This window comes from Emydura macquarii, unplaced genomic scaffold, assembly GCF_026122565.2.
Source record: "Emydura macquarii macquarii isolate MOO-44397 ecotype Brisbane River unplaced genomic scaffold, CSIRO-AGI_Emac_v2 contig_431, whole genome shotgun sequence".
NCBI lineage: Eukaryota > Metazoa > Chordata > Testudines > Chelidae > Emydura > Emydura macquarii.
The window spans coordinates 11,528,380-11,556,319 of record NW_027130568.1 but is presented as its reverse complement, the minus strand read 5'-3'; the positions used below and the strand labels follow the sequence as shown (position 1 = coordinate 11,556,319).

The window sequence follows — 27,940 nt, the reverse complement described above, 5'->3', positions numbered from 1 at the left end:
ACCTGCCCCTTAATTTTGCTATCATTTTGCTTTTAGGCATCACAGCAGATGAATCTTGAAGGAGAGGTGAAGCATGAGAGTGTTAGAGGCTCACCAGTCAGGCAGGGTATACTTTGCTTGGCAGGCTGCACTGAAGAAAGCCTGGAGACACTTGACAACGGGGCGGAGGAGGCTGGTATTATTTGTAGAACAAATGAGGTAGGGCTTGATGCAATAACAGATGAGCGACTGCATAGGGAAAGGGCAGAGGTGTGAAGAGTCTTGAGGGTGAGGAGAAGAAACTTGATGTGGTGAAAAAAGGAGCCAGTGGAGAGATTGAAAGAGGTAGGTGATGCGGTCAAAGAAAATGATCCTGCTAGCTGCATTCAGAATGGATTTGGGGAAGGGGGTGAGGCTGGTGCTGACAAGGTTTTAGTAACCCATTATTGCTGACTTCACACATTCAAAAATCACGAAAAATCAAAAATACAAAAGTCTTACTGACTTTCAGTGAGTATCCCAAGTGCTCTATGGCCCTTCCCCAATATTTTACTAAAGCGACCCACTATCTTCATTTTGGTCTTTTGGGACCCATCCTGTCTCCCCTCCCACCCCATTGCTCTTGCTGTCTCGTCTCTGTTCCTCCTGCAGTTCCTCTCTCCCTGCAGCCGGGCTGCTGACTGTCCACTCACTGTCTCCACTGGTTTTCTGCACGCAGCTGCCTGGATCCTGCTCTCTCCTCCTCTGGGCAGCAGGCAGCTGTGTGGGGAGTGGGATCCAGTCTGCAGTGGCTGGAGGGAGCCAGTGAGCAGACTGTCAACAGCCTGTCCCCACCACGCAGGTGCCTCAGAGGTGCTTCGTGGCTGCTGTCCAGATCCCACTTCCTACGCAGCAGCTCGGGGCAAGTGAGAGCGCGGGGGCGGGGGAGCACCTCTCAGGTATGTGCAACCCATGTAGACCCACACCCACTGTTTGGGAAGGACTGCCTTAGGGCACTTCTGAAAGTGGAATTGAAGCTCTTAAGTCACTTAGGATAAAAATATCAAGAGCACCTATGTCCTGGAAGTACTGGGGAGGAAGAAACTGTTTAGGAATAGCCAGCTGTGGAGGCCAGCTGCGGGGAAGGCGTCTGGTACAGACTTCTTGGTCAAGTGACTTATCTTTCCGGTGCCTCAGTTGTTTGTTTGTAACGTGAGGATAACAGCACTGTCCTACCTCACAAAGGTGCTCTGAGGATAAATAAATGAAAGGTTGTGAGGCTCTCAGATCCGACAGTGATGGGAGCCACATAAAATAGAGAGAGGTGAACGTGACTCCCACGCCTGAGAGGCTGGCAGGAGGAGGGTGGTGGTGGTGGTAGCAGTTGCAGAGAGGGTTTGTGGGAGAAGAGAGCGTTTCAGAGGAAAGATGAGTGCAGTTCAGAGCTATAAAAAGCTTTGGTGCTAAAACTCTTAATTTCTCTTTCTTGCGCAAGGAGTGAGGTTTAATCACTTCATCCGGGATCAGTTATAAGGACTCTTGGGATCACACTAAGTACCACTGGCTTTTATCACTCTTTTAAATGTCAAAACTCATTTTCTCTCTCTCTTTTTCTAATTAATTCTGCTTTTAAAAAAATAAAAATAAAGACTGCTACTTAGCTGTGTCTGTGGCTGATCAGCACTTATTAAGGCCATCACAAACTACTTTGGAAACAATTAAACTTGGACTTCTCCAACCCTCTTGGGACCAGTCCTCTATGTCAACTCGACTGTATCTGGTATATTCCTTAGCGACATGTCACTGGAGCACTCAGCAGTGGTGTTAACTACATTTCGTGCCTTGAGGTGGGTTTCCATTTCACGGAAGGTTTTTTATATGAGTTATTTCTCACTGAGCTGTACAGCGCTTTAAGAATAAGCTACTTCCAATTCCTAGGTCACTGTATGAACCAAACTCTGCTAATTGATGGCCCTCTATTAGATTCTATGGCGATGAGAGCTGTGCAAAACCTTTTAGGTAAGGATGAGGTGTCAGTGGTATATCTTGCTTCATCCCTGCTGCTCCACCAGTGATGTATGTATGTATTTGATTGTGTCTCTTGCCCTCTTTATCTTGTCCTTCATCTTGGATTATAAGGCCTATAGGGCCTGGTCCGCATGGACCATGTCTACATCTATTTATACAATCCCTGCACAATGGGGCCTGATCTGGATTGGGGTCTGTAGGGGGGCTACTGTGATGTAAATATTTAATACTAAGTCATGAGCCTCTTGACAAATCAAAGGGACATGATAGAGTTGTACAAAATAAATGATCTAAAGAAAGTAAGCAAGAGTATAGTTGGCGCCCCCCCTCTCATAATACAAGAACAAAGGGGTGTTAGTGAAAACAAAAGGCTTCATTTTAAAATGGATAAAGAAGTTTATTTTGTTTATACAACCCATAATTGGCCTATGGAATGCGTCGCCATGTGATATCGTTAAGGCCAAGAGTTTCATGGGTTTCAAAAACAGATTAGATATCTCCGCAGATGGGGGTATGTTTGTGTGTGGGGAGAGAGAGAGAGTGTTTATAAGCTTATAAAATCTCATGCTTTGGGGCATAAGCTAACCACTGACTGGTTAGAACAAGATATCCCCACAGGTCATCAGGTCATTTCATAACTGCCCAGTGTGGACGTTTTTGTTTGTTTGCAGCGTCCTCTGAAGTATTTGGTTGCTGGCAAAGACAGCATTCTGGGCTTTGTGAAACAGTAGTCTGATATGATATGGCTATTCCTGTGTGCCTTTCAGCATCCACATTGTTAAATGGTTTGTATGTCTCTGCACCTGTCACACATCCACAGAGTATGTGATGCCTTTGACCTTTATACTCCCTCCTGGGAATATGCTGCTTGAGCGCTGCTAGCCCCTAGTCCTCCACTTTTACAAGAGTGAGACCCATGGCTTCTCTACCCCGAGGCTGGGTCATTGGCTTCAGCATCTCTGTTTCTCATCATGGCTTCTTCAGCTGGGTCCAAAAGAACATGGAACCTTCTGTTGTCGAGGTTGCCGCAAAACACCCTTTTCAAAACAAGCCAGCATTTCTCAATCAACTGGGTTACAGGATGTAGGGTCCTTAGGTTACAATGGACAAGCAAAGCTTATATGCATGTCCATGCTGGCAGCATTACCTACTTGTCACTCCAGACTGCCTAGGAGTCCATCCCTCCCCCCTGCACTGGGCAGCAGCTTACTTCATCCAGTCTCCTTATGTCACCAGTCTTTGCTTCAAGTTGCGCTTACCAGTCTTTGCTTCAAGTTGTGCTTATGTTCTGCCTCCCTTGGTTGGCAGTCATTGAAAGTTAATGTCTTCTTGTTGTCCTTCATTTTCTCTCCAAGGTGACTCTATTTATATATTGACAGTTCTTGATAATTTGTCCATAGCAGTTGATATGCCTACTTCCTATGTGACTTCTGCCCAGTCCTCTGTCCCAGCAAAGAAATGGCCCCTTTCAATCCCAGCAGGTAACAGTACAAAAGCAAATGGGTAACTGAATCAGACTTTTCCTAGAAAATACCCCAAAACTACAGAAATTTCCCATATTTTGCATATCGCCTCACCAGCTTAGATCTAAAGAGGAGCTCTCAGTATCACTTTATTTAGTTAAAATTTAAATTTAAAATTCTAACAAAAAAGGAAATGGAGGTAAAATCAGACAGCTATACATGCTGCCCTCCAAGGAAATATGGTTTCAAACAAGTTTGTGCAAAATAAACTAACGTTAAGAAATCCATGAAACCTGTCATTTGAGGCAGCTGGTCACCAGTTCCCTGACTTGAAAAATCAAAACCAACTGTGACAGCTGTAGTTCATGTGCTTGTGTTGGGTTTATAGCACATTTAGACGGGATCAATAGGAAAGGCTTTTTTTAAAACAGACAGTGAGAAAATAAGAATTTAAAAGCATTAATAGCTTTTTTCACTGTTACATAGAAGACACTGTGTATTGTGACTCTTATCCCAGTGTCTACATGTAGGATAGGACTGTGGTGCATATTGGATGTCTTTGAGAATGGAGTCCCAAGGCAAGAAGTTTAGTTTAGTGTCTCTGGCTGCACTCAAAGGACATGGGCGAATAGAGTAGTGTTTATATCAACGCAAGAGTAAAATTACCCAGACTTCATTTGGGCCAACTCCCAGTTATCCTTTGGCACCATGTTCCCACCTTCCCAAAGTTAAAGACCAGTTCATACCTTTCTCTTTGTGTCAGTCTCTTTCTGACCAGCTAGTAAAGTCCTGTGGAAGAGTTAGTTGACTTGGAGTCAGCCAGCCAGAAGGCAGCTCCCACCCTATAGCTGCTGCAGTAATAGCCGCCTTCTGATTTACTTTTCCTCCTCCTCTTCCCATCAGACAAGCTTTTTGTCATCTTCTTGAGCCTTCTGGAAAACCTTAAGGCATACGCTCTGTTATGAAACGGCAAAGGATGACAAGTGCACTTCAGTCTCACAACCATATGCAGCCAAATTCCCAGAGGCTTTTGATTTTTTTGCTTTCTTTTTATGCTATCTAGTCTTCCTTTTCACAACTTCCCAGAAGGAATTAATGATGACTAGCTTGCTGGAAAATTTTTATGACGAAAATACAACTTGATCTTTTGTTTTGTTTTTGTTTTTAAGAGTTCTGTAAGAAGAAGTTTGATGCCAACATCCGAGTGGATGCAGATGTTGTGTAGTTTTCCTTGTGTCACTCTGACACTTCATATTTAACCTTAATCGGAATCTTGAATTTTCTACTTTCATGTTGACTCTGATAGTGGTAAATGTGGTTATTCCATCCCTCTTTGAGTTTTACTGATGACACATGTTTGTGAATCCCAGAGTAGGCATGGTAACCTGTTCTCCCCTTTCTCCACCCACAAAATACTCCCATCGTTGCATGAAGGACTTAAGCAGCAAACTCCTTTTAGTACTGATAGGATTTTCCAACATAAATCTCTCATCCATCAATGGCTTAATATGTTAAAAATGTAACCAGTTTATTGGATTAAATATTACTGGGAGCTGGTAATAAGCTATAGAACCTTTCATTTTTACGTTGTCAGTTCAAATCCAGCCCAGGTGAATGGTGACAGAAAGTTACCATCTGATTGCTCAGTGACCTACATCAAACGAGTGTGATCACAAGTCCACATCATGCAAACCACCTTTCCTGGCAGCCTTGCCATAAGAGCTAAAGACTGACCAGGCAGAGGTGATCTGTCCAGGTTACGGTTGAGGTATTTTGGTAGAACCCTTGAAATCTGCAGATATCCACAGACCGTTTTTGCGGATCGGATGTGGATACAAATTTTATATCTACGCAGGGCTCTACATATCGGTATGCCAGTGTGGGTAGTTCGTGTTATACTGGTACTGTCCTTGCTGTCTTTGTTTTGTGGACAAAGAGGAATTCAGTGGCTGTCCAGCCAGCATCTTTCACAAACAATACATTCCTATTTGAAAGACTGTAATAAACCCCTTATATAACATGGAGCTTTAAGACAACTGTAGAAAGTGTTTCATTAGTGTGTTATATGGGTGACTTATAAATAAAGGGCAAAAGCTTCATTTTTTTCTCTTTTTTTCTGTTCTATTTTTTCTCTATATTTTTTTCTTCTGTTTTATATTTTTTTCTGTTCTATATTTTCAATATTCTGTGGCAATTAGAGAACAGTGAAATGATGATGTTAGAGACTGAAAGATAAGCAATTAGGGGAAGGGATTTTAGTCACTGTTCAAAATTGTTTTAATTATAAAGCCTCAATCTTGTATCTTCAGTTAAGTCATGTGAGTTCACATTCATGATATTTCTAATTTTTAAAAAAGCAGAAAACCCATCCCTTAAAAAAAAAGGTTTTGAGGCTCTCTTCCTACATAATTAAAGGAGGGGTTAAAAAAAGACACCAACTTAATTTAAAATAAAAAAAACCAAAACCCTTTGTAGGTCACCTTAAAGTCTATTGGTCTTTGAGAGAGACTAAGTGAGTGAGATAATATATTTTATATGATCAACTTCTGCTGGTGGAAGGGAGAAGCTTTTGAGTCTCCCAGAGCTCTTCCTCCGGTTTGGAGAAGATAACCAGAGCATTCAAGCTAAATACAAGGTGGGATAGATTGTTAAGCATGTGGTAAGAGACCAGTTGAAACTTCATCCTCTCGTATACTTTATCATGTCATTTAGCTCAACAGTAATCTATTATTTTGATAGGAAAGGCATAACCACTGCTATATAATGTTATCTAACATATTTGAGCTTCCTGGAGAAGGCAACACTCAGAATATTTCTCAAGTTTATTTCCAGCCTTCAATTGATTTTTATTTATGACCTTTCTTGAGCATCTGGAACCAATTATTATGGCAGATAGCTTTGGCTGAAACAAGCTGCCTTATAAAACATCTGAAACCTAATATTAGACAAAACACTAGTTTAACAATCCAAGTAAGGGCCAGCAAAACTGGCATCCGTATAAAGACAGTGGAAGCAAACATGACATTATCTACTTAACTTTTTTTTTTTTTTTTTTTTTTTTTTAAAAGTCCAATCAATTTCTACTTGTTTTTGGGCAATGCACTGTCATTGTAAGGGTGATGCAGAAGTTTATGAAGTATTTCCCAAATGCAGAAGTCTATTTATATGTCTGTTAAATAGAGCAATTACTCATTATATATTGGGTTGTTTTTAACAGAATTTAGATATTTTTTTCTGTATAGCTGTTAACTGTTCTTGTCTTCTCTCCCTTGCTTCCTTCCTTTGTTCAGTAAAACATTATCGGGCTAGTTGTAGCGGAAATTAGAAATTACTCTGAACCTACAATAGTGAATTTTAGGTTCTGTATAATCTAATGATGGTTTGAGCAAGAGACTTGGCATCAGGAGACCTGGATTCTATGCCTAATTCTGCCACTAACTTACTCCGACACCATGGAGAAAGTCACTTAACTACTTTGTACCACAGTTTCCTTCTCTATAAATTATTATTTATATAGTATGCAGGGTAGGAAACTTAATTCATAATATTCTCAGATGACACATGTTAAGTAAATCATTATTACAAGGTTGTATGGTTGCTTAGGCCCTGATTCAGTAAGCACTGCAGTGTGTACTTAAATCCATTTCTGTTCACAAAAAAGCATTTGCATAAATTACATTGACTTAAAGTTAAGCATGTTCTTAAGTGCTGTCGTGACCAGGGATGCTTTTATGAACTGAGAGGAGGTCTTCGAGCGGTGCATGCATTTTGATGGGTTTGTAAGTTGTGTATGTTAATTTTTTTTGTTAGTTACATGGTTTTAGCTATTTAGTTTATATTATAAAAATTAGATGGACATTCAGGTTCAGGTGAGGTTGGAACTGTAGAAGAGCTTTGTGGGAGTAGGAGGAAAGTAAAGGGGGGAGAGAGAGAGAGGAAAAAAACCACACAGTGGATGGAGATGCGGCGTGGTAAAAGAGTGTGGACAGTAGTAGGAAAAGAGCTTAAGGAAGCTGCACCAAAAAATGGGTCTAGTACAGCAAATAAGGAAAGAAATTAGGTGCCAAGTGCAAGATTCAGAGCAGTGTGGCTATATAATGAATTTCAAGAGCTGTCAAGGTCCCTTTTGGGTCTGGTAGTGCATGGGAAAGATAACCTTGCTTCCTATGTTCTGAGTTACAGCTGCTGCTTTCTGATAGAGTTCAGGTATATATTTGCAGACTTTCTGAATATTGCATATTGAGTTGGAAGGGTATTTACTGGAAAGGTAAATGGAGACTTTCCAGCCGTCGGTTGGCTGTTTTGTCCCACAGGCTTGTGCAGAGAGAAAGTCTAAATTAAACCAAAATGTCTAATTTCTAAGGGCGTAAGGGATCTGAAGTCTGCATTACAGTTGTTCAAATTCATAGTTTTAAAAAAAAAATCTGGTGAGAAGACATGGCTGGGTTGAGTTTAAAGGCCATTTGTAATTCCCCTTTTCAAGGATTTGGGTCACTTTTGCTTTGAGAATGGCTCTTCCACAGGCTGTTAAATTCAGTTCTTGGTCAGAGCGCTCTAATGTATTTTCTAGCCAAACGTGATTATGCTACAGTTGGGGCTGGAATCCAATTTGCTTTCCTGTTCCATTTTGTTTTGGCTGGATGAAGTTCACCTACTGAATAAAGAGGCTAACAGGACGGTTTGTTTAACCTGAGTTAGCAGAAAGTGTTTCTAAAGAGTGTTCAGAGCAGGTGGCTGTGTTGTAAGGTCAAACAAGGTGTTGATTGGCCTACTTAGTAATGGGACTTTTTTTCAGTTCAGCTTCTTTCACTGGGGGGAGAAAGTGAGCAAGGCTAACAGTGACTAACTGGTTTGTTGCTTCCAGGAGCATTTTGGCTGCTTCAAATAGTTCAGCTAGTACACGATCCACTCTTTTGTTGAGTAGGAGGATCAAGTTATTGTGAAGCAAGTGTTTTTTTCACCTTCTATCTTTTTTAATAGTAGTAGAGTGGAGGAAGCTACAGTAGCAGCTACAAGTGAGTTATTAGTTTAGAGCTCTCATTCTGGAGGTTTCATTATTATTGTTTTGCAATAAAGCCATTGTCCTTGATTGTGTATGTCTGTTATTCTATACCAACCTTATCTCTGAGGTATCTGAGTGCCTTTCAATAGTGCTTTAAGTTATATGAGTAACATCTGTCTTGTGCTGTTCATTCTTTCTCTAATGTGCTCCCCCGGGGGAATATTGTGTTTACAGGGTAGTTGTGCAGTGTTTATTTTGGTGTTGACTGAAATACATACATGTCCACTGAGCTGTGTTTTTATTAGCCAAGGCTAGATGATCCAAGGAGCGCGCCTTACACTTGGAATGATTCATTGTCAACTATGGTCTTTGTCCTAGAGCGTCAGTCAACTTTTTAGGTGTCCAAGGTATGAGGGTATTGAATGCCTCGAAGTTAAGGACTATGACCTTGCATTGGAAAGCACTTAGATCATAATTGCTATGGGGCAGAGCCTTTGTATTGTGTGTCCTTGTATAAATCTGTGTTAACACTAAATAGCTAGTAATCACCAGAGGGGTTCTCTGCAATTCTTGTTTACTCCCCAAAGGGCAAGGATTTCTGTAAAACCAGTTTTGGAAGCATGTTGAGGAGTGGGAAATCCTTGCCTCCTCTTTGTTTCCTGAGCAGCCAGATCCTCAAAGTGTGTATCCTGATCATATTTTTCATTTTTAACATTAGGCTTTGTTTTATTTCCCTCCTTTTCCTCCCTCCCACCTTTCTTTAATCCTTCACATCAAGGATGATAATGACTCTTATGCTTTCCAGTTGTTAATTCCACCCTGTTTAAAGATTCTGAGAGAGATTAATGATATGAGTTGGGAAAATTCTTATATTTTTTTAATATTCTATTTCAGATTTTGACTTGAACTACTTTTGGCACTGGAGCAAGTTTACAGACTACGTGCAGTGTGTTCTGACTTTCACGGGGGTGACAGGATACATCACTTACCTCTCTCTTGACTCATTTCTCTTTGTGGAAACACTGGGTTTCCTTGCTGTGTTCACTGAGGCTATGTTAGGTGTTCCACAGCTTTTCCGTAACTATCAGAACAGATCGACAGAAGGAATGAGGTAAGCTATTTGTTTGTTTAAATTGAAACGTGTGTGTGTGTGTCTTTGAGGTGGGGGGAGAATCCCTGTATATTTCTGGAAGAATTTTCTAGTGTCCTTGAGTTTTTATTGTGTGATAGAGCTTGCTGTAGGGCCAGATTGTTGGCTGACACAAGCTGCCATAGAGCCATGGAAGTCCATCATGCTATGCTGCTTTACATCAGCTGAGGATCAAATGAGCACCAATGGAGGCAATTTGTAAAATAATCTTTTAAACGTTCTTGCTATTGCCATTCACATCGGATATAGATTAAGGACTGGCTACAAGTATGACTTCTGTCCTTGATGTCATCCCAAACCCCGACAAATGGATCTTCCTGAAAACAAGAGCCATCTGCACTTGTCAGTCAGCTTTCAGAAAATATGATTGACTGTACCTCTCACCTCACTCCCAGCCCCAGTCTTCCTTCTATTAGCTGGCTGTTGTACAACGCTGCTAGAATCTGTCATCATCTGACCATCACCGTGGCAAACTCTTCAGAGTTCCAGGAAAAGATCTATCTTAGTTTTTTTTTTTTTTTACACAAAGCATCTACTACTGTGGTACCAGTGACCCAATCCAAAGCCCACTGAAGTTGCTGGGAGTCTTGTCATTCACCTCACTGGGCTTTGGATCAGTCTGTAACTGCTGATGATCTAGGATGTATTCTGTCTCTCCTTGGCTTGTTTCATCGCTGCCTGTTCCAGGGGTTCCCAAACTTTTTGTCATCACGACCCCATTTGAATGCAGTATTTCCTGCCGGGACCCCAAACAGCACCGAGGACGCCATTTTGCTGTTCACACAGTGTGACCTCGCACGCACCGTATATGCAAGGTCATGTGGTGCAGAGCAAAATGGCGTCCTCTGCATACTAGGGATTGCTGCGACCCCATCTGCTGATGGCGTGACCCTATTTGGGGTTACGACCCACAGATTGGGAACCGCTGGCCTATTCTGTGGCTTTGGAGGCTATATTTATAGGAAGCTAGGATCCAGTACCTCTTGTCATGTAAAGATTCAGTACTGAAACTTAAACATAGAGAGACTTACCAATGGACCGATCGATCCTATTAGTGATATTTCCATTAAAAAATAAATCAACACTATTTCATAACATAACTGGGACACTAATTCTTTAAGTTAATCTTCAGTCTCTTGCAAATCACTACATGTGGCATGACACGAATGTTAATATCTTATTTTAACCATATTTGGGAAAGTGTTGGTCATTAAGAGTGTGTGTGGGAAAACTGACATACCAAAACAACCAAAGATAAGGAAAATACTTTGAATTTGTGTGTAGTAATTTCTGGCAGTCCAGTTAATTAACTATTTTTACTATTAATTAATAGTATCTTCAGTGAATTTCCTTTTTTAATATTGGCATTTCATTCTTATTCATGACTTGTAATTACTTGCATGTGAAAATAAATAAAATGATACCATTAAAATTACAAACTAGAAACTTTAAAATGTGCACTCATGACCCTTTGAACAACTGAGTGAATGAAAACTTTGATCTCATATCCACCATGCTGGATATTAGATTAGATTACATTACCAAACCCACTGCACAGCTAAAGATAACAGTAATGTTACCTACTTGCAAAAGCAATTGAAATGTTTTTTAAAGGTGACCATTGTATTGCGTTATTTCACTCATCAATTGACCCAATACAGCAGCAAGTTCTATTTGCTAAGCATTAAGGTCATTCTTGACCCCTTTATCAATTCATCTGTCTTCCAATTACTTTTCTGATGATAAACTTGTGAGGAAAACTTTTGCTTTGGCCAAATACAGAAACCACTTCCCTTTGCTTGTTTGGCTTGGATTGGAGGTATTTTTGGTAGCTGCTGAAAGTGCTTCTCCAATTTTGGGATGTTTTTGAGGAAATGTTTTGATGTTTGTTTGCTTTGATGCTCAAGGTATCTTTTGATTTGTGGTCCCCTTGGCATTGGGCAAATCAGGAGTTTCCACCTAAATATTTATGCATTTTGTGCATACTCACTGCCAAGAGAAATTTGGTATCTGTGGTATCCAAGAAAAAAGGGGTTTTTAAGTGCCAGACATCAGTCATGCTCTTATTTGGCCTTTCCTTTCCATGTGTAATAGTGTTGTAATATATTATGATAGCTATGACCAGGTAACAATCTGTTTTTTCTTAACTACTCTATTGGGACTGGAGTTACAGCATTCCTATTACTTGTATAATATATTATTTAGCAAAACCAAGAAATGCTTTCTATTCGAGCACAACTGTTTCCATGCAAAGCATACACAGCATAGAATTGCAGATATCTTATTTTAAATTGCACAGCTTCCAGCTGGGGAAAGAGGGTTGCATTCATTGAAGAAAATAGGAATGAAGGGTATTTCACACTACCGTTAAATTAAAAAGGCCTAACACAACCAAAACCTATGTGTCAGTATGTTTTGTGGTTTTTATGTAATTTGTTCCCTTTTTTCTTTTCTAAAAGGAATGGCTGACATGTTTTATATGACATTTATGTATGGTACCAGTAAATGATAATACAGAATACTTGTTTTTATTAGATCTAATGGTATTTTCTTGAAATGCGCAAGTAGGAAGTAGTCTCCAAAAATTTTGTGCTGTTCATGTCCTCAAGAAAGATTCATTCTCCAATAAACATTTTCTCAGGATATATTGCAGTTTATGTAATTATTTTATGATGTGTATGTACGCTGCCTAGCAGTATGGGCTCCTGAACTCAGTTTGATATCTTTTTGGCACTACTGTACTATCACTACTAAATAAGTATGATCTGTACAACATATACTGCATATTATAACATTATTTTTATTGAGGGAACTGTTCCAAATTTGTTTCCTATGAAATCCCCTCAGCGACCCCACCCCTCACACTATTATGGACAAATGCCCCAGTCCTGCAAACACATAAGCATGTACTTAGCTATACACAGATGAACAATTCCATCTGACTTCAATAGGACTACTCACATGAGAAAAGTTATGCCCATGCTGAAGTGTTTACAGGCTTGGGGCCTGGATTTGTATAATTATAGTAGGTGCCTGTTGGAACTCTGACTGCTTACCACTTTTACATGGTGTGTATATATATAATGTCTGATGGAATGCAAAAATCTCATTAGATTCATTAAAGGAATCGCTGAAGGTCTTTGTGGATTGGTTTAGAAATACGGCAAGAGGTGCATGTCTTTCTAAATTAGAGCAAGATAGGGAATAGCAGCCGATGTGTTCAGCATATTTCTACTTCAACAAATTATTCACTTTCTAAATTAAAGCTAACAATATCTGATGACGGAAAACAAGCAAGTTGATAGATGTGTCCCCTTTGTCAGGAAAACTTTAGCTTTGGCCAAATACGGAAACCACTTGCTGGATCTGCTGGGTCAAGACTTCCCTTCTCTGATACTGTGTTGCTTCTTCAAAAGAAATGCAACAAATGAACACTACATTGGAAGTTCTTGGGTGGGGAGCATCTTTTTGTTCGGTGTTGGTATAGTGCCTAGCAGAATGGGGTCCTGGTCCATGATTGGGGCTCCTAGCTGCGATGGTAGTAATAATTTGAGGGCAGTAACATCCCAATAAGTGAACTCAGAGACCAAAGGTGAAGGAAGGTGTTAAAGGAATGTCTGGTTATTAATGAAAAATTAATAGTGAGTAGTCTCAAGTTGGTGTGTTCTTCCATCTTATCTGTGCATTTCAGTTGGCTACTAACCTCAAGCTCAACCAAAAACACATGCAACATCTGGTATTAAGTGGGTTGGCAGAGTGGAGGGCGGGGGTCGGAAGCAGATGCAGCCATTTTTGTTGTGGAAATTCTGAGCAGAGGAGGATTAAGATTTATTTATTGGGGGCCCTGGGCGCACAGATCATTTGGGCCCTCCCACATCCCGGGGGGCTCATTTTTAACATGGGCGTAGTAGCCTTGGACTAACGTGGAGTGGCGCCAGCATGGGCTGCATTTCACAGCAGGTGATCAGCTCCCCTGCTGTGAAACACAGGCCCTGCTAGCAGCGCCAGCCTCTTCCTGGTGTGGGGGCGAGGTGGAGTGAAGTGGGTGTTAGCCCCCCTTCGCCATGAGGTCGTGCCCCCCTACTTCTTCTCTCCCCCTGAGGTCATGCTCCCTGGCCAGGCTGGAAGTTGGATCTGGACCATGGTAAGAGCTGACCAGGGAGCCTGGGCTGCTGTGGGGAGCCCTGGACCCTCCTCTTGCCCTGGGTGGTGCAACCTGGTGGGTGGGGATGTGGGCCGGAGGCTGCTCTCAGGCCCCCTGCCCAAGGCAGGTGGAGGGTCCAGGGCTCACCACAGTGGCCTGGGCTGTCTGGGCCTGGCCAGGGGATGAGGGAAAGAGGAGGATCAGGGGGCATAACCTCAGGGGAAGAGGAACAGGAGGAGCAGGAGGTGGGGGAAGAGGAATTATAGGGGGTGGAGCCACAGTTCTGGCACCAGTGGGCCCCCCCCACTTCTACACAGGTTCTGGAACACCTGTGGGGACCCCCCAATTGGCCGGGACCTGTGCCTTAATCCGCCACTGGTTCCGAGGGCAGTAGTCAGAGCAGAGGAATTTGTATGAGCACTAGAGTTATTGAGAACCATCTGCACAATCATGTTATACATGTATTCTGGCTGATGATACTCCTTAGTCAGAGTGCAGGGACTTGAATGTATATGTTAAAAAATACTGTCGCTATGCATGTCAGATTCACCCTCCCGCCCAGCAACAATGTACAGTTATGGGTTGGTGACTGTATTGGCCGAGAATGATATAATGCTTATATCATGCTGAAAACTTATGTAGAAAAAAGTTAAAATATGCTTTAGTGTTCCGGGACTCTAATAAGGGATTTCCATGAATTCTGATTTCTGCAAACAAATCGAAGCTGATGTATGCATGTTGATTATACATCTGTATACATTTGTTACAATTTATCTAACTCAATCCTAAAGATTCTGCTCCCCACCATTTGCCACAAACAACTTGTAGAAATAGCTCATCTGACTCCATTCGAGGAACTCTTTTGTTTTGGCATAAATTATTTATGTCCACTCCTATTTCTTTGTTTGTAGTAGTATCAGCTGTGTGCTTACCAGAGGGTTACAAAGAGCTGCAGGCTTGAGGGAGCAGAGACCAAAGTGAAAATTGGGGCGTGGGAGGAGGCAGAGAAATAAGAAATGAGGGGAGATGTGTGCGGAATAATAGCCTTTCATTATAGTAAGCCAGGGTAGTGTGAATTGGCAGGATGACTCAAGGGTAGAAATTTTCCATTATTAAATAAATGTTTAGGACAAATGCTGATGTAAAGAATAGAAAATTCTATGATGGCACTTAAATGACTCACCAAATCTGTCTTTAAAATTAGGACTTTATAGGAACATGGGACCCTTTTCAAATTTTATATCTATCTATCTATATATATAGATAATATATATAAAAAAATTTACAAAGTTGAAAATCTAGCCAGTACATTTATAATCCTATTAATTATTACACTGAACTTGAAAAAGATACCAGAGCTCATAAAAAAGGCAGAAGTTAATATCGATCAAGGAAATGATTCCTTAATTTAATCTCTATTCAGTTCAGGATCTTGTCAAGTAACCTATTTTTTCTTATTACAAAAGAGTAATTTAATAGCATTTTATTGTTATGAAGGTGAATTAAATGCATGATTAATGATTATGCTATAATTAATTTATTCTTTTACATCACCTTGAAGAAAGCAAAAAAGTAATCCCAAAACTTTGGAGCTCTGGAATACAGAGATAATCCTACTATATGCAAAAATATGACATCTAAGAGGACAAAAGATAGTTCTTAATGCACAGGTATAACAAATGAAGTTATGAACATTTCAGAAACTTGATGTGAAAAGGTTTCCATGCAGAATGTTTCTTTTCCAGAAAGCAGAGATTCTGGATGTTGTTGTTGGGTTTGATGATGAAGTGTAGTACTCCTGGCATTGTTTCTTGCACTTTTTTCAGAGCAGAAAATCCATATAGGCCTTCTGACAAAATGGCTCTCTGACCAATAATCTGTATCAAATTATGAACTCTATAATGTACTCTGTGTGGCAATATCAGCACTGTGATTTCACAAGTCTGGTCTTGCACCTGGGCAGTGAATTGTACTGCATTCCAGACAGCTGCCCTGTCCAGGGAAACGTGGTTGACTCTTAGTTGAAAAACTGTTACTGAGAGCCATCAAGATTTCAGTCTGGGGTCATCAACTTGGAATAACTCTCAACTACTGGCCAACCCCAATGGAACAATGGTCTCTCTACACAGCAACCTGCAAGAGGGTGGGAAAGCGTGACTGGTGGATATGGACTTTTCAGGCCTTGTCTTTACTGATAGTTATTTAGGGGTAACTAAGGCACATGAGCTATCCTGAGGTAAAAACACAGTGAAGACCAGACACTTTTTAGTTTTACCATGAAATAAACAGCCCTACTCCCACTCTAGAGGTTGACCCTGGAGAGTTTACCTGGTCTTCACTACACACGTTAGTAAACCTAAGGTAGAAACCACACCTTTTTTAACAGTGAAGACAAGGCCTCAGTGTAGGTATATGGCACCGAGGCAGAGGTCCTATTTAAGAGCAAAATGATTGTTCTCTGGGCAGTGGTCCGATCATTGCCACATGTAGGAGGGACTCTCTGGCCAGCCTGAAATGCTGATGAACCATGGCCTTGTAGAAAGGTGAGATCAGAGATGGGGAGGGTGCCTTTCAGGACTTTTTTTGTTTTCAATTATCTGGAATTCTATAATGCTTGAAGAGAAAACTCAATGTAATTAAGACTTTCCTTTGGAAGCCAGTATTCATTGGTTTCCTGCCACATTTGTCCTCACGGGATTTAAATTAGAAGCCCAAGGTTGCCCACAGTTTAGATGGAGCTCTGGGGGAATGTGTGTAAGTAATTGAGGGAGCTCAGATGGTCTCAGACACTGGTTTCAGGATTTAGGGTGACTGGGTGGCAGCACCCTACATCCTAGGGAAGGGTGTCAAACAAGTGGTCTGAGGCCAGGAGTGTGCCCAAGAGTCCCAGAGCTAGAAACAGTGACTAGACTCTATCTAAACCTGGTTGGCTTGAAGGTATGTAGTACCCAACAATTGGGTCCAATCTCAACAGACTGATGACTACATAGTGCAATACTGCTTCAGTTTGTAACATGCCCCAGTGTAACACAGTATTTAGGTACACGCTTAACTTAGTCTTATTTAAGTTGAAAATTAGACGTGCTTAATTGCCCTGCTGATTTGAAGCCATAAAGAATTTCATGGACAAATAATGGGCAAATAATTGTGCAAAGCTAATTTGTGGGCATATAATTCAGCTTTGTGCGCACTCATGTAGCCAACTGGGTACCAACAGGCCTTGCACGTGTGCAAAAGTCTGAATCATACACACACATAGGCACACATACAAATATAAATTTGGCATTTTGCATGCTTAATGTAGACTCACACAAATAGCCATACATGCCTAACTTGGAAAATCTGTTCCATAGAGGCTCTGTTGGAGAGTTAAAGTAATGTATTAGATCAGGTTGCAGCTCAGTGAGGTCTGAAACTGGGGAAGAATAAGAACTATAAAGAAAATGCTGACTTTTTGCCTCTTCTTAGCAATACTATTGGGGTTATGGAATTACCCTGTAAAAGGAACATGACGCACTGAAGAAAAAAAATCTGCATTCATTGTCTCTCAAGCCTGGGAGCCAAGAATTGCACATTTTAATAATAATCTTACAGTCAGAAGTGTGTTATAATGAGGTATAACACAGCTACAAGCCAGTTTACAAGCAGCCTTATATCTGAGTGCTAACTAATATAATATGTGCAGTAAATTATATCTGTTCTTCTTACAAAAAAGATGAGGCATGTATGTCCTTGGATATGTTGCTTGTTCCCTCTCCTCCAAAGTGTTCTTACTAGCTTGTTTTGAAAATTTAAAATAGATAGCATTTCTCAGTGGGAGAGAAGATTCGTTTTGCGGGATGCTTTCTTTTATACAGTGCAGCTGTCCTCACCAGCTATTTTCCATTTACAGACAGAGGGCAGATCCTGGTCTCGCTTATATCATCATAACATCTCTGACTTCAGTGGCTTAACCCCTATTTTACATTGGCCCAGAGGCTCTTGGCTCTGGTAGAATAGTTAGTTTGACCACGGGAACAGTTATTGTGATTTCAGGGATTTTCCATCTGTATATCGCTTCAGGAATGTACTTTAAAGAGCAATTGTAAAAGCCCCATTTTAATCACCAAGTACCAAATTGGTGTTTGAAGAATGGGCTGACAGAACGGGATGAGTCATGGTGAGCAGAAGCATTAACGTTTTTGGCATCAGACACAGGAAAGCTGAACTTGTCTATTTTTAATTTTTTTTTTTGTGTGTTGTTTATTTTTTGTGCTGGGATCTAAACAAATGAGAAAAACCTGAAACTAAGAATTTTCTGTGAGTTGAAATAGACTTTGCTCTCTGAATAATTTCTGACTTCAGCAGACAGGGAAACAATCTGGAAATGATACCACTTTTTTTTTTTATTTATTTTAAAGGGAATTTTAGACTAAATATAAAATATTTAAAGCAACAGCAGCATGTTCGTCTTTGCTACATCTTTAGGAATTCTGTTTTCTGGGGAAAAAATAAACTAAAAAAGGCTGCCCTTGTGCATATGTACAGTACAGTACCTTAATTCTGGATTAACACTGAATGAATCTAGTTCAAATGAAAGTGGTGCTGGCTTTGTCTTCGTTGGATAGCTCAGCGGAAGCATAGACATGCAATGAAATTGGTGCTACAGATCAGGATTGATATGTAAAAAGAAAAAAAAACTTAAATCCATAATGTGAAGACCGTTTTAAAGTTTTAGAGAATAGGTAAGAGCAATATTGGCTTACATTTTCTAACCCCAGGTTCTGATTGTCACTAAACACAGGAATAGGAATTAAATGAGAATGACCCATTGACTGCAGGATCAAAGCCTAAATGTGAATTTTTCTTTTAAATGTGGCAAGATTATTTCTTTTAAAATGTTCTGAATGTCTAAAAACCAGGATGACATTGTCTTTGGAGTAGTGTAATTAGCCATCTCTATCTCCAGGACCAGTGACCAAAAACACTGCTATTCCAAGAGACCAGCAGCAGCATTAAGCTTCTCTCCCTTGCAAACCAACCAAGCTGTAAAATGAATGCTTTCTGACTGAAAAAAAATCAGGATTTCCGCTTTACCAAGGGTACAAAGAATTTATTACTATAGCTTCATCAGTTTGCAATATACGGCATTTTAAAATAATGGCACTTTACTACCACCCTGATTTAAACAGCTGCTACCATGAACTTTTAGAGAGAGAGAACCATTGTTTTTCATAGATAAGGCTAGAAGGGACTGTTGTGGTGATCTAGTCTGCTTTCTGGTATGACACAGGCCATAGGACTTCTCTGAATTAATTCCTGTTTGAACTAGAACATAGCGCTTTAAAAAATATCCAGTCTTGATCTTAGTATTGCCAGTGATGGAGAATTTATCAAAACAATTGATAAATTGTTTCAATGGTTGGTTACACTTAGTGTTAAAAATTTCCATCTTATTTCTACTCTCTGAATTTGTCTAGCTTCACCTTCTAGCCATTGGATCTTGTTATACCTTTGCCTGCTAGATTGAAGAGCCCATTATCACATTTTTGTTCCCCATGTAGGTACTTATAAATCGTGATCAAGTCACCCCTTAAACTTATCTTTGTTAAGCTAAATAGATAGAGCTCCTTGAGTCTGTTTCTATAAAGCATGTTTTTCCAATTCTTTAATCATTCCCGTGACTCTTCTCTGGACCATCTCTAATTTATCAATGTCCTTGAATTATGTACACCAGGACTGGACACATCAGTGTCAAATGCAGGGGTAATATAACCTCCCTAACCTTATTCAAGATTCCCCAGTTTACACATCCAAAGATTGCACTAACCCTTTGGCCAACAGTGTTGTAATAGAAGCTCGTGTTCAGCTGATTATCCACTATGTTCCTCAAGTCTTCTTCAAGAGTCACTGCTTCCCAGGATAGAGTCCTCCATCCTGTAAATATGGCCCACATTCTTCGTTCCCAGATGTGTAACTTTATGCTTGGCCATGTTAAAATGCATATTGTTTGCCTGGGCCTACCTTACCAGATAAAATCTAGTTTGCTCTGTATCGGTGACTTGTCCTCATTATTATTTACCGCTCTCTTAATCTTTGTGTCATTTACAGACTTTATTAGTGATGATTTTCTTATTATTGATTAAAAACGTTAAAATGAATAGGGCCAAGAACAGATTCCTGCAGGACCCCATTAGAAATAAACTTGCTTTATTATGATGACTCTTCATTTACAAATACATTTGGAAACCTATCAATTAGCCAGTTTTCAATCCATTTAACATGTGCCATGTTAATCTTGTAGCATTCTGGGTTTTTAATCAAAATGTCATGAGTCAAATGCCTTACAGAAGTTTAAGTATATTATATCAACACTGTTACCTTTATCAGCCAAATTTGTAATCTCATCAAGAAAAGATACCAAAAGTTAGTTTGACAGGATCTATTTTCCATAAACCCATGCTGATTGGCATTAATTCTTTCCCTCCTTTAATTCTTCATTCATCAAATCCTATATCAGATGTTAAATATTTTGCCTGGCTAACAGGCCTATAATTATCCAGGTGATTTGGTCTACCAGGTCACCTCTGCCCCCGATGGAGACATCAGTGCCCTGACATCTCTCTGCTCAGGACAGGTTACCAACAAGATCATTCTAGGCCCAGAGGCTTCACAGCCCCCTAGCATAAGGGCCAGGACTGATTTTGAGAAGAGGGCATCCTCTACAGAATCCCACCCCACTCCCTGCCGTGCACACACTTCCCCTCTTCCCCCAGCACCATCCTGGGGCATTGGGGCCAGCAGTGACCAATTGGGAGCCAGCCAGCCAGTTAAGAAGGATTGTCTTTCTTCTCAGGGGAGTGTTAGGTCAAACAGGGACACAGGAGGAGCTCCTCATTGCTGGCCCAGAACCCCAGGGCCAGGTCAGAGCCTTGCCTTCAAGAGCTGCAACTAAATGCTTGCTCTTGAGTATTTGTTTATTAAAGGGGCAGATGGCCAAATTCTGAGTTTATTTTTATTTAATTGTGTAGCGACTGAAGCTGAGATTACAGCACAGGACACCTTACTCTAAGCAGGCAGTCAAAATGTATGGACTAAGACGGGAAGCTCCTGCAGAACCATGCTTCGCATCACCGCGAGCTCTCCAGATCAGTCCCACCTATGACACCAGGTCATCCTGTTTACCCTTTTTAAATATAAGCACAATATTCGCTTTCTTCCAGTCTTCTGGAGCTTCCAGTGTTCCAAGAGTTATTGAAAATCCACATTAACAGTCCAGCGAGCACCTCAGCCAGCTCTTCTAAAAATTCTTGGATACAGGTTATCTGGACTGCTGATTTAAAAATGTTTAACTTTAGTAACTGCTATTTAACATCCTCCTGAGTTATGATTGGAATAGAAAGTGTTTAATCATCATATGATCTGAAACAATCTTTTTCCCAAATACAGAACAGAAACGTTTGTTGAACACTTTGCCTTTTTTGCATTATTATTGGCAGTTTTCCCATTTCCAGATAGTTTTTATATCATCGAAATCTCTAACTGTAGTCATTCTTGAAACAGCAGCTGCAGAAGTGGAAAAAATCAAGATAGTAATCAGAACAATGTGGATTTACGAGTTGAAATCGTTTGACTTGGCAGGACAAGAAATGCTCAGTACAAATGCTTTCAGGCAGGGCCCTGTTGGCCCATGCAGTAATATGCCACTGTTTAGGTGCCCCTACACTCTGACGCCCCTAGACTCGGGCCTACTGTGCGTAATTGGAAATCCGGCCCTGCTTTTCAGTACCAGAGAACATTTACAAACTCGGTTCATGGACTTGTGGTATGAAAGAAAACCCCTGTTTTCGATGAAATAGGTAGGAACTGCCCTACAGAATTAGGATGGTGCCAAATGGAGACATCAGGGTTTCAGCTATGAGGATAAATGAAAGTTGCTGTATAAATGCAGAGTATTATTACTACTTATTACTTACTACTACTATTATAACTAGTGTCTTATGTAGAATTCCTTCAAATCCATCGCTGAAGTTAAGATACACTGTCTTTCCTTTATCCATTAAATTAACCCATGTTGGCTAATACCTTGTTTTCTTCAAAGTACCTACAAACTGCTTGCTTTAAATGTTCTCATACTTTACCAGATGTTGACGTTAAATGTAAGCATCTATATTTCCATGAGTATGTTTTACCCTTCTTCAAATAATTAACATTTAATGTGTTTCATTCTTCTGGGACTTCCAGTGTTCTCCATGATTCTTCAAAAATAATTGTCAGTGCTTCTAATATTTCAGCTATATTGATGGTAAGCTGGCATTCTTTAACGTGTACCTTCATCCTTTTGCCTAGTAACCTTTTCCTTTCCTTGTTAGGAATTATGGCACCAGTTATCTCAGTTAGTGTTATCCTTTTCAGTGAACACTGATTGTAAAATAGCTATTAAGCATTTTGGCTGTCTCCTCTTTCATCTGGCAATTGCTTTCCTTCCTCAGTTAGGGTACCTCTCTTGACAGTCTATTTATGTATATTATCCCACTATATCTCCATAATGCCAACCAAACCATAAAATTTTTTTATGCAAACACAACTTTCTTCCTTCTCATGCCTCCATACGTCAGGTAGTAGTATAGACTCTACAGAGTCTGATTTTTTTGTATTTTCCTTATTTGCAATACTTTCCCATGCTTTGTCCTTCACAATATTTCCTAATCCTCCATCATGTTGATGAGGAAGGTATGGACTAGTGTGTTGAACACAAGACTGGAAAACAGAAATTCCTGGGTTCTAATTGCAGCTATTGAATTGACTCTATTTGTGACCTTAGTCACATCACTTAGGGAAAATATAAGGTACAGGGAGACAGTATCTGCAAACAGGTAGATATATATATATATATATATATATATATATATATATATATATGGAAATAATACCAGTGTCAGGTGTAGTGCACCTTAATTAAATGTTGGTTAAATGCTTGGAGATCCTCCAGCAGAAGGGCTTTGTACACTATTTCTCTCCCTCTATTAAACATTAATTTGGTGCACCAGTCACAAAGAAACTTTTAATAGAACTTACCGTTGCTACAAAAAATATAGTAGCCATTGGTGAACTGGTGAGACTTGTAAGAAAACCATTAACATGAAAGGATTTTAAACTTTGTTTTAAGATGTTTATTTCCTAGACCAAACTTCAGTGCTATGACAAAGTTTGAATTTGTGGCTTATTGCCACCTATTTGAAATTCTTCTACCAATGGCGGGGAGTGGAAGGTGAGTGACTCCGAATAGAGTAGGTTTGGGTTCCTCCTCTCACGGTGGGAGTCACCAGCTGGAATAGTATCCAGCACATTCAAATTGATGGGGCTGACAGAAGGGGCGTACTCTATTGTATTTTACGTGCGTGCAAAATGAGGACAGGGATGAGATGTTTGTGGAAAACTGTCTGGATCTGAGTTCAAGGAGCCCAAATATTTCCCCTTATTTCAACAAAATCTGTGGTCTGTCTGCCACTTGCTCTGCTCTGTTTGCAGCTTCCTGCCCAGCCTAACTTAATACCTAAACTCTGGCCCACCTACTTCCATGCTGGGGTCATTGCACTGCTCTTCTCTATGTCTGCATGTCTTCTCTATCTCTCTCCTCCTGTTGCATTCTCCGTGCTCTACAGCAAGGCCATAGAGGACTCCAGAGATCATGGGATGTTTTTATGGTAGTATGCTGAGGAGGTAGCTGGAGCCCACAGGTCACCAGTGTACTGGGTTGGACACAGACTCATCTGGATGAGAATTTCAGGCATTAAGATAAGAGGTGGGTTGGAAAACTGGGGTGAAAATGGGAAGCCATCCTCTTTTCATGCTGCCACCACTACTAGCACTATGAGCTGCAGTCTCTTTTTTCCCCCACACTAAGGCCTGGTCTACACTGAAAAGTTACATCAGCATAGCTACATCAGTTGGGGGTATGAAAAAACCACAACCCTGATCAACATAGCTCTGCCGACATAGCTGTGTGTACACTGGGTGTTATGTTGATGGAAGAGGGCTGCTGTCACCAAGGTTAACATCATTTGGAGAGGTGGTGTTCCTACATTGATGCATTGAAACCCACTCCCATTGATGCAGGCTGCGTCTATGGTACGGGGCTATGTCCGCATGGCTATGCCAGCATAGTTTCTGTAGTGAAGACATGCCCTAAACCCTGCCAACTTCAGCACACCACCCATTGCCAAAACTCTGTCACACCGCACACCTGGGATGTCTCCACTTCTCTCTGCCTTGAGTGAGAACCTTAAGAAAGGTTCAGGGTTTTGGTTAAAATAATCCATAGCAAATAACTTCTTTCTTAAGCATCCAACTTTCCCAAATATTCAAAGGCTTCTACAGAACACAGATTAATAAAACCAAACTTTCAGTTTTCAGCCACAACACTCTTTTGAGGGGTGCTTTTTCCCCACAATGTTTTTAGACTTTTCAAAAAGTCAAGGCCTCTTATTCTTGTCACACACAGATCATAAAAACACCATGCCTGATGCATGTCAGATTTGGTCAAAATGTTCTCAGTTGGCAGAAGCTCACATAAAAGCTTTTGTGTCATTTAGCTGAGGTTTTGCTAAATTATAGAAGGAGTTGGTCAACACTGGGCTTAGAATGGAGGGCTAGTAGGAAACTGCTTGGCTTTTAAAGAAATTCTTTCTTCCCCCAATACCTAAGAAACTCTGAAATTGTGAAACAAGGGTGGCTTTATGAGCCTACAAATGCCGGTGCACATTTTACAAGCCTTGCATGTTCTGCCAATGTTCAGTGCAGCTACTTGTGTAAGTAAAGTTCCTCTCATTCTGAAGTGGTTGCAGAATTGTGCCCCACAACAGAAAGGGACCAAGGGAGGTTAGAAATATGGAAAGGAAATACAAATGAAATTTAAATTTTGAAAAATGCGAATTGATATGGGGATGAAAATATCAGAAAAGATAGTATTCCATGGGATGAAGATGCATAATGTAAAAATTCATTGAATGGTTAGTGGTATCAGCAGTTATTAGATTAGTTACAACTTAATGATGCAAAATAGCAGGAAAAATAAATCCGTGGAACTTTGGGCTGTGTTTGAGATGCCTTTGCACAATGGATTGAGGAGGAAATAGTCCCTCTTGGGACTACACACTGAATGCTGCATTCAGGTCTGGCTGTTCATTACCAGAAAGATGTAGACAAACTGCAAAGGAATTCAGGAAAGAGCTACAATAATGATGAAGGAGCTGGAGGGACTGACTTACTGATGAAAGGTGAAAGGAAATGCTTAGCTCAGTGACAGCTTGTGGCGTGCGGCATAAGTCTACAAATATATGAAGGGTGTGCAAAGCAAGGATGGAGAGGAATTGTTTAGCATAGTGCTATGAATTATAACGTGGAGTAATGTATGAAATACATTCCCCTTTATTTAAAATAATGTAAGCTAATTGTCAAGAAAAACTTTGTGACATAGATCTATTACATTGTGGAGGAGTCCCTTAAAGGAAGTGGTAGAAGCCCCATCCCTTCAGACACTTATCCTAGACTGGATAAATTCCTAAAAATAGATTGTAGGGAGCAACCAGGCATTAGCAGGAGTATGTTCACACAGCCTACCAGGTCTTAACCTGTCTCCAGTTGATATGGCTGCTAATGCTGAATCTTCAGATATATATCGGGTTACCACATGGAGAGGTTATTAATATTTTGCTTCGATAACACCTTTCCCTCTCCCCCTAGTTTTTTTTGTTGTTATATCCATGGCAGGGACTCCTTTTTCTGGGTTTGTGGAGAGCCCAGCACTGATTGGACCCTTTGGGTGCTTCTATAATGCAAATGAATATTAAATAATAATAATTTGCTTATAAATGACCATTTTCTGGCTTGGTATCATCTGATAAAACATCTTTTGATTCCTGTTTAAAACTGGGAACTCTGGGTTTAACTATATAACAGGATATAATCTTGCTGTGCATAGCTGCTGCAACAGCTTTTTTTTTTTTTTTTTTTTTAAGATACTGAGTTCCATTTTTATAAAGTTGAAATCTATTGTTTTGCATAAAGACCTTTCCTTTATCCTGATTTATGTCCTCTTTACACCCAGTTTGCAAATGCTTTTTTATGTGTGTAAGTGCAGTTGTATTTATTATTCCAATGTAATCCCAAAGGTTTTTGAGAAGCAGGTGAATCTCATTTCAGGTAAAAAGTCTAAGCTTATTCCCAGATTGTTAGGCGAAGGGTAAGGAGTCTTAAACTTTGCCCCTGTGCATAGCTCTTATTTTACACACACTTCTGTTTTGGGAACTGTATTTCTCCAGTGTTTTTCCTAAAACATACAAAAACCTCTAGCTGAAGGTTGCGATTAATGCCTGAAAAGTAATGACTGTAATGACGGTATTAGATTTTGCTCCATGAAAGGCGCTATTTAGGACCACTGGTCCAAGACAGTATAGGAAATATTAAAGCTAGACCTAGAGAGCAAATTGTACTTTGTATATGTTGGCCTCAGCAGTAATTGCAGCTTTACATCATTGCAATAGTAAAAGCATGGGCAGGCTATTCATAGGGCTATCATAATAAAATGAAGGCACCCATGTATTAAAATGACCTCACTTAAATTGGCGGCTGGGCCTAACAAAATGTCCGACTATAAATCCCTATTTTGTTAAGGGAAAGGGGAATTGTTAAAAATCAGTGTAATACTGTGTTTGAGCCTGGGGATAGAAGGCTCCTGGTCAAAAGCCAGTTTCTTCCTTTTTTATTAAAATCTTTAAATGTCTTATGCTTCAAGTTATGTCGGACTGCAAACGGAAATGATTAGGATGTTGTTGGATTAGGATGTTTCTTCTGCATTATTTATGTCAGTAAAAAGTGGCCAAAATCATGAATAGTTGAAAATGTACCTCCCAGCAGTGCACTTTAGTGGGTAGAGCAGTGGTTCTCAACCAGGGCTACGTTTACCCCTGGGGGCAAGCAGAAGTCTTCCAGGGGGTACATCAACTTGTGTAGTTATTTGCCTAGTTTTACAACAGGCTACATAGAAATCATGAGTGAAGTCGTATAAACTATAATTTCATAGAGACAATGACTTGTGTATACTGCGCTATATACTCTGAAATGTAAGTACAATATTTATATTCCATTGATTTATTTTATAATTTATATGGTAAAAATGAAAAAGTAAGCAATTTTTCAGTGTTCTGTATTTTTATGTCTGATTTGGTAAGAAAGTAGTTTACGTGAGGTGTAACTTGGGGGTATACAAGACAAATTAAGACTCCTGAAAGGGGTTCAGTAGTCTGGAAAGGTTGAGAGCCACTGGGGTGGAGCACAAGAGGTTGTCCAGACAACCAACAGCCATTTGTGCTCTAATCACCAAAGTCATGAAGTAAGTCACAGGAAGGAATTCTGTTTCTGGAGCTGCCACTGACTCTCGGGCATGGCTCCTGGATAAATTGCTTAGACATTCTGTGCCTTAGTTTACCCACTTGTGAAATGGGTTTAATGTTGGTCTACTTCACTAGGGTGTTGAGGCTCATTGGTTACAGTTATACAGAAACTTCAATCAATGATGTCAAATTGCTCTGCAAAATATTATCTAGTATAGCTTCCAAAGGAGCCTTTGCAACATATTGTGTCAAAGATCCTTTAGTTCCACAGACTGTAACATCCATCTTTTGTACAATGGGGCAATCGCTTAAGAGCACTTTTTAAAAAGTAAGATATTTATATATGGATTTATGTAGGAGTGTCCTATATACTGTGTAAGCAAAACTAATTCAATCTGGGACATTTTGTTATATGAACAAGTACACTGTAGAATGTGTTACCCAATCTGCGTTTTTGTACACTACAGCGATGTGTGAATAATTGATTTTTCAGTTTGCTCGCCATACCAACAAATCAAAAAAACTTTTGGCAGACCAAAAAGTCTTTAGTTGTGTTTTTAAAAAATTATTATTTTGGGTGGAACAAAGCATTTTGTTCAACCTGAATCAAAATGTTTCATTTTGTTTTTGAGCTTTTAATTTTGTTTCATTTTTTTAAAAACAAAATTGAAGTAAAAGTTTAAATAAAATATTTTGATTTCTTTGGGAGAGAGGGGAACTTCTTTAGGTTTTCTGATCAAAACAATTCAGCAAATGTATCATGAATTCAGAAACCTGAATCTGCATTTTTCAGGGGAAATTTTTGCCTTGAATTAGTACATT

The 27,940-nt window shown here is 40.0% G+C and overlaps 1 protein-coding gene across 1 annotated transcript in view; it reads left to right on the top strand.

The window, feature by feature from the left end:
* Window positions 1–27,940, top strand: part of SLC66A2 (solute carrier family 66 member 2) — an 82,767-nt gene that overhangs the window by 41,418 nt on the left and 13,409 nt on the right. Inside the window, exon 4 of the mRNA XM_067537541.1 lies at window positions 9,346–9,562. Coding sequence (XP_067393642.1) covers window positions 9,346–9,562 — 217 coding nt within the window. The remainder of the gene's footprint in view (window positions 1–9,345; window positions 9,563–27,940) is intronic.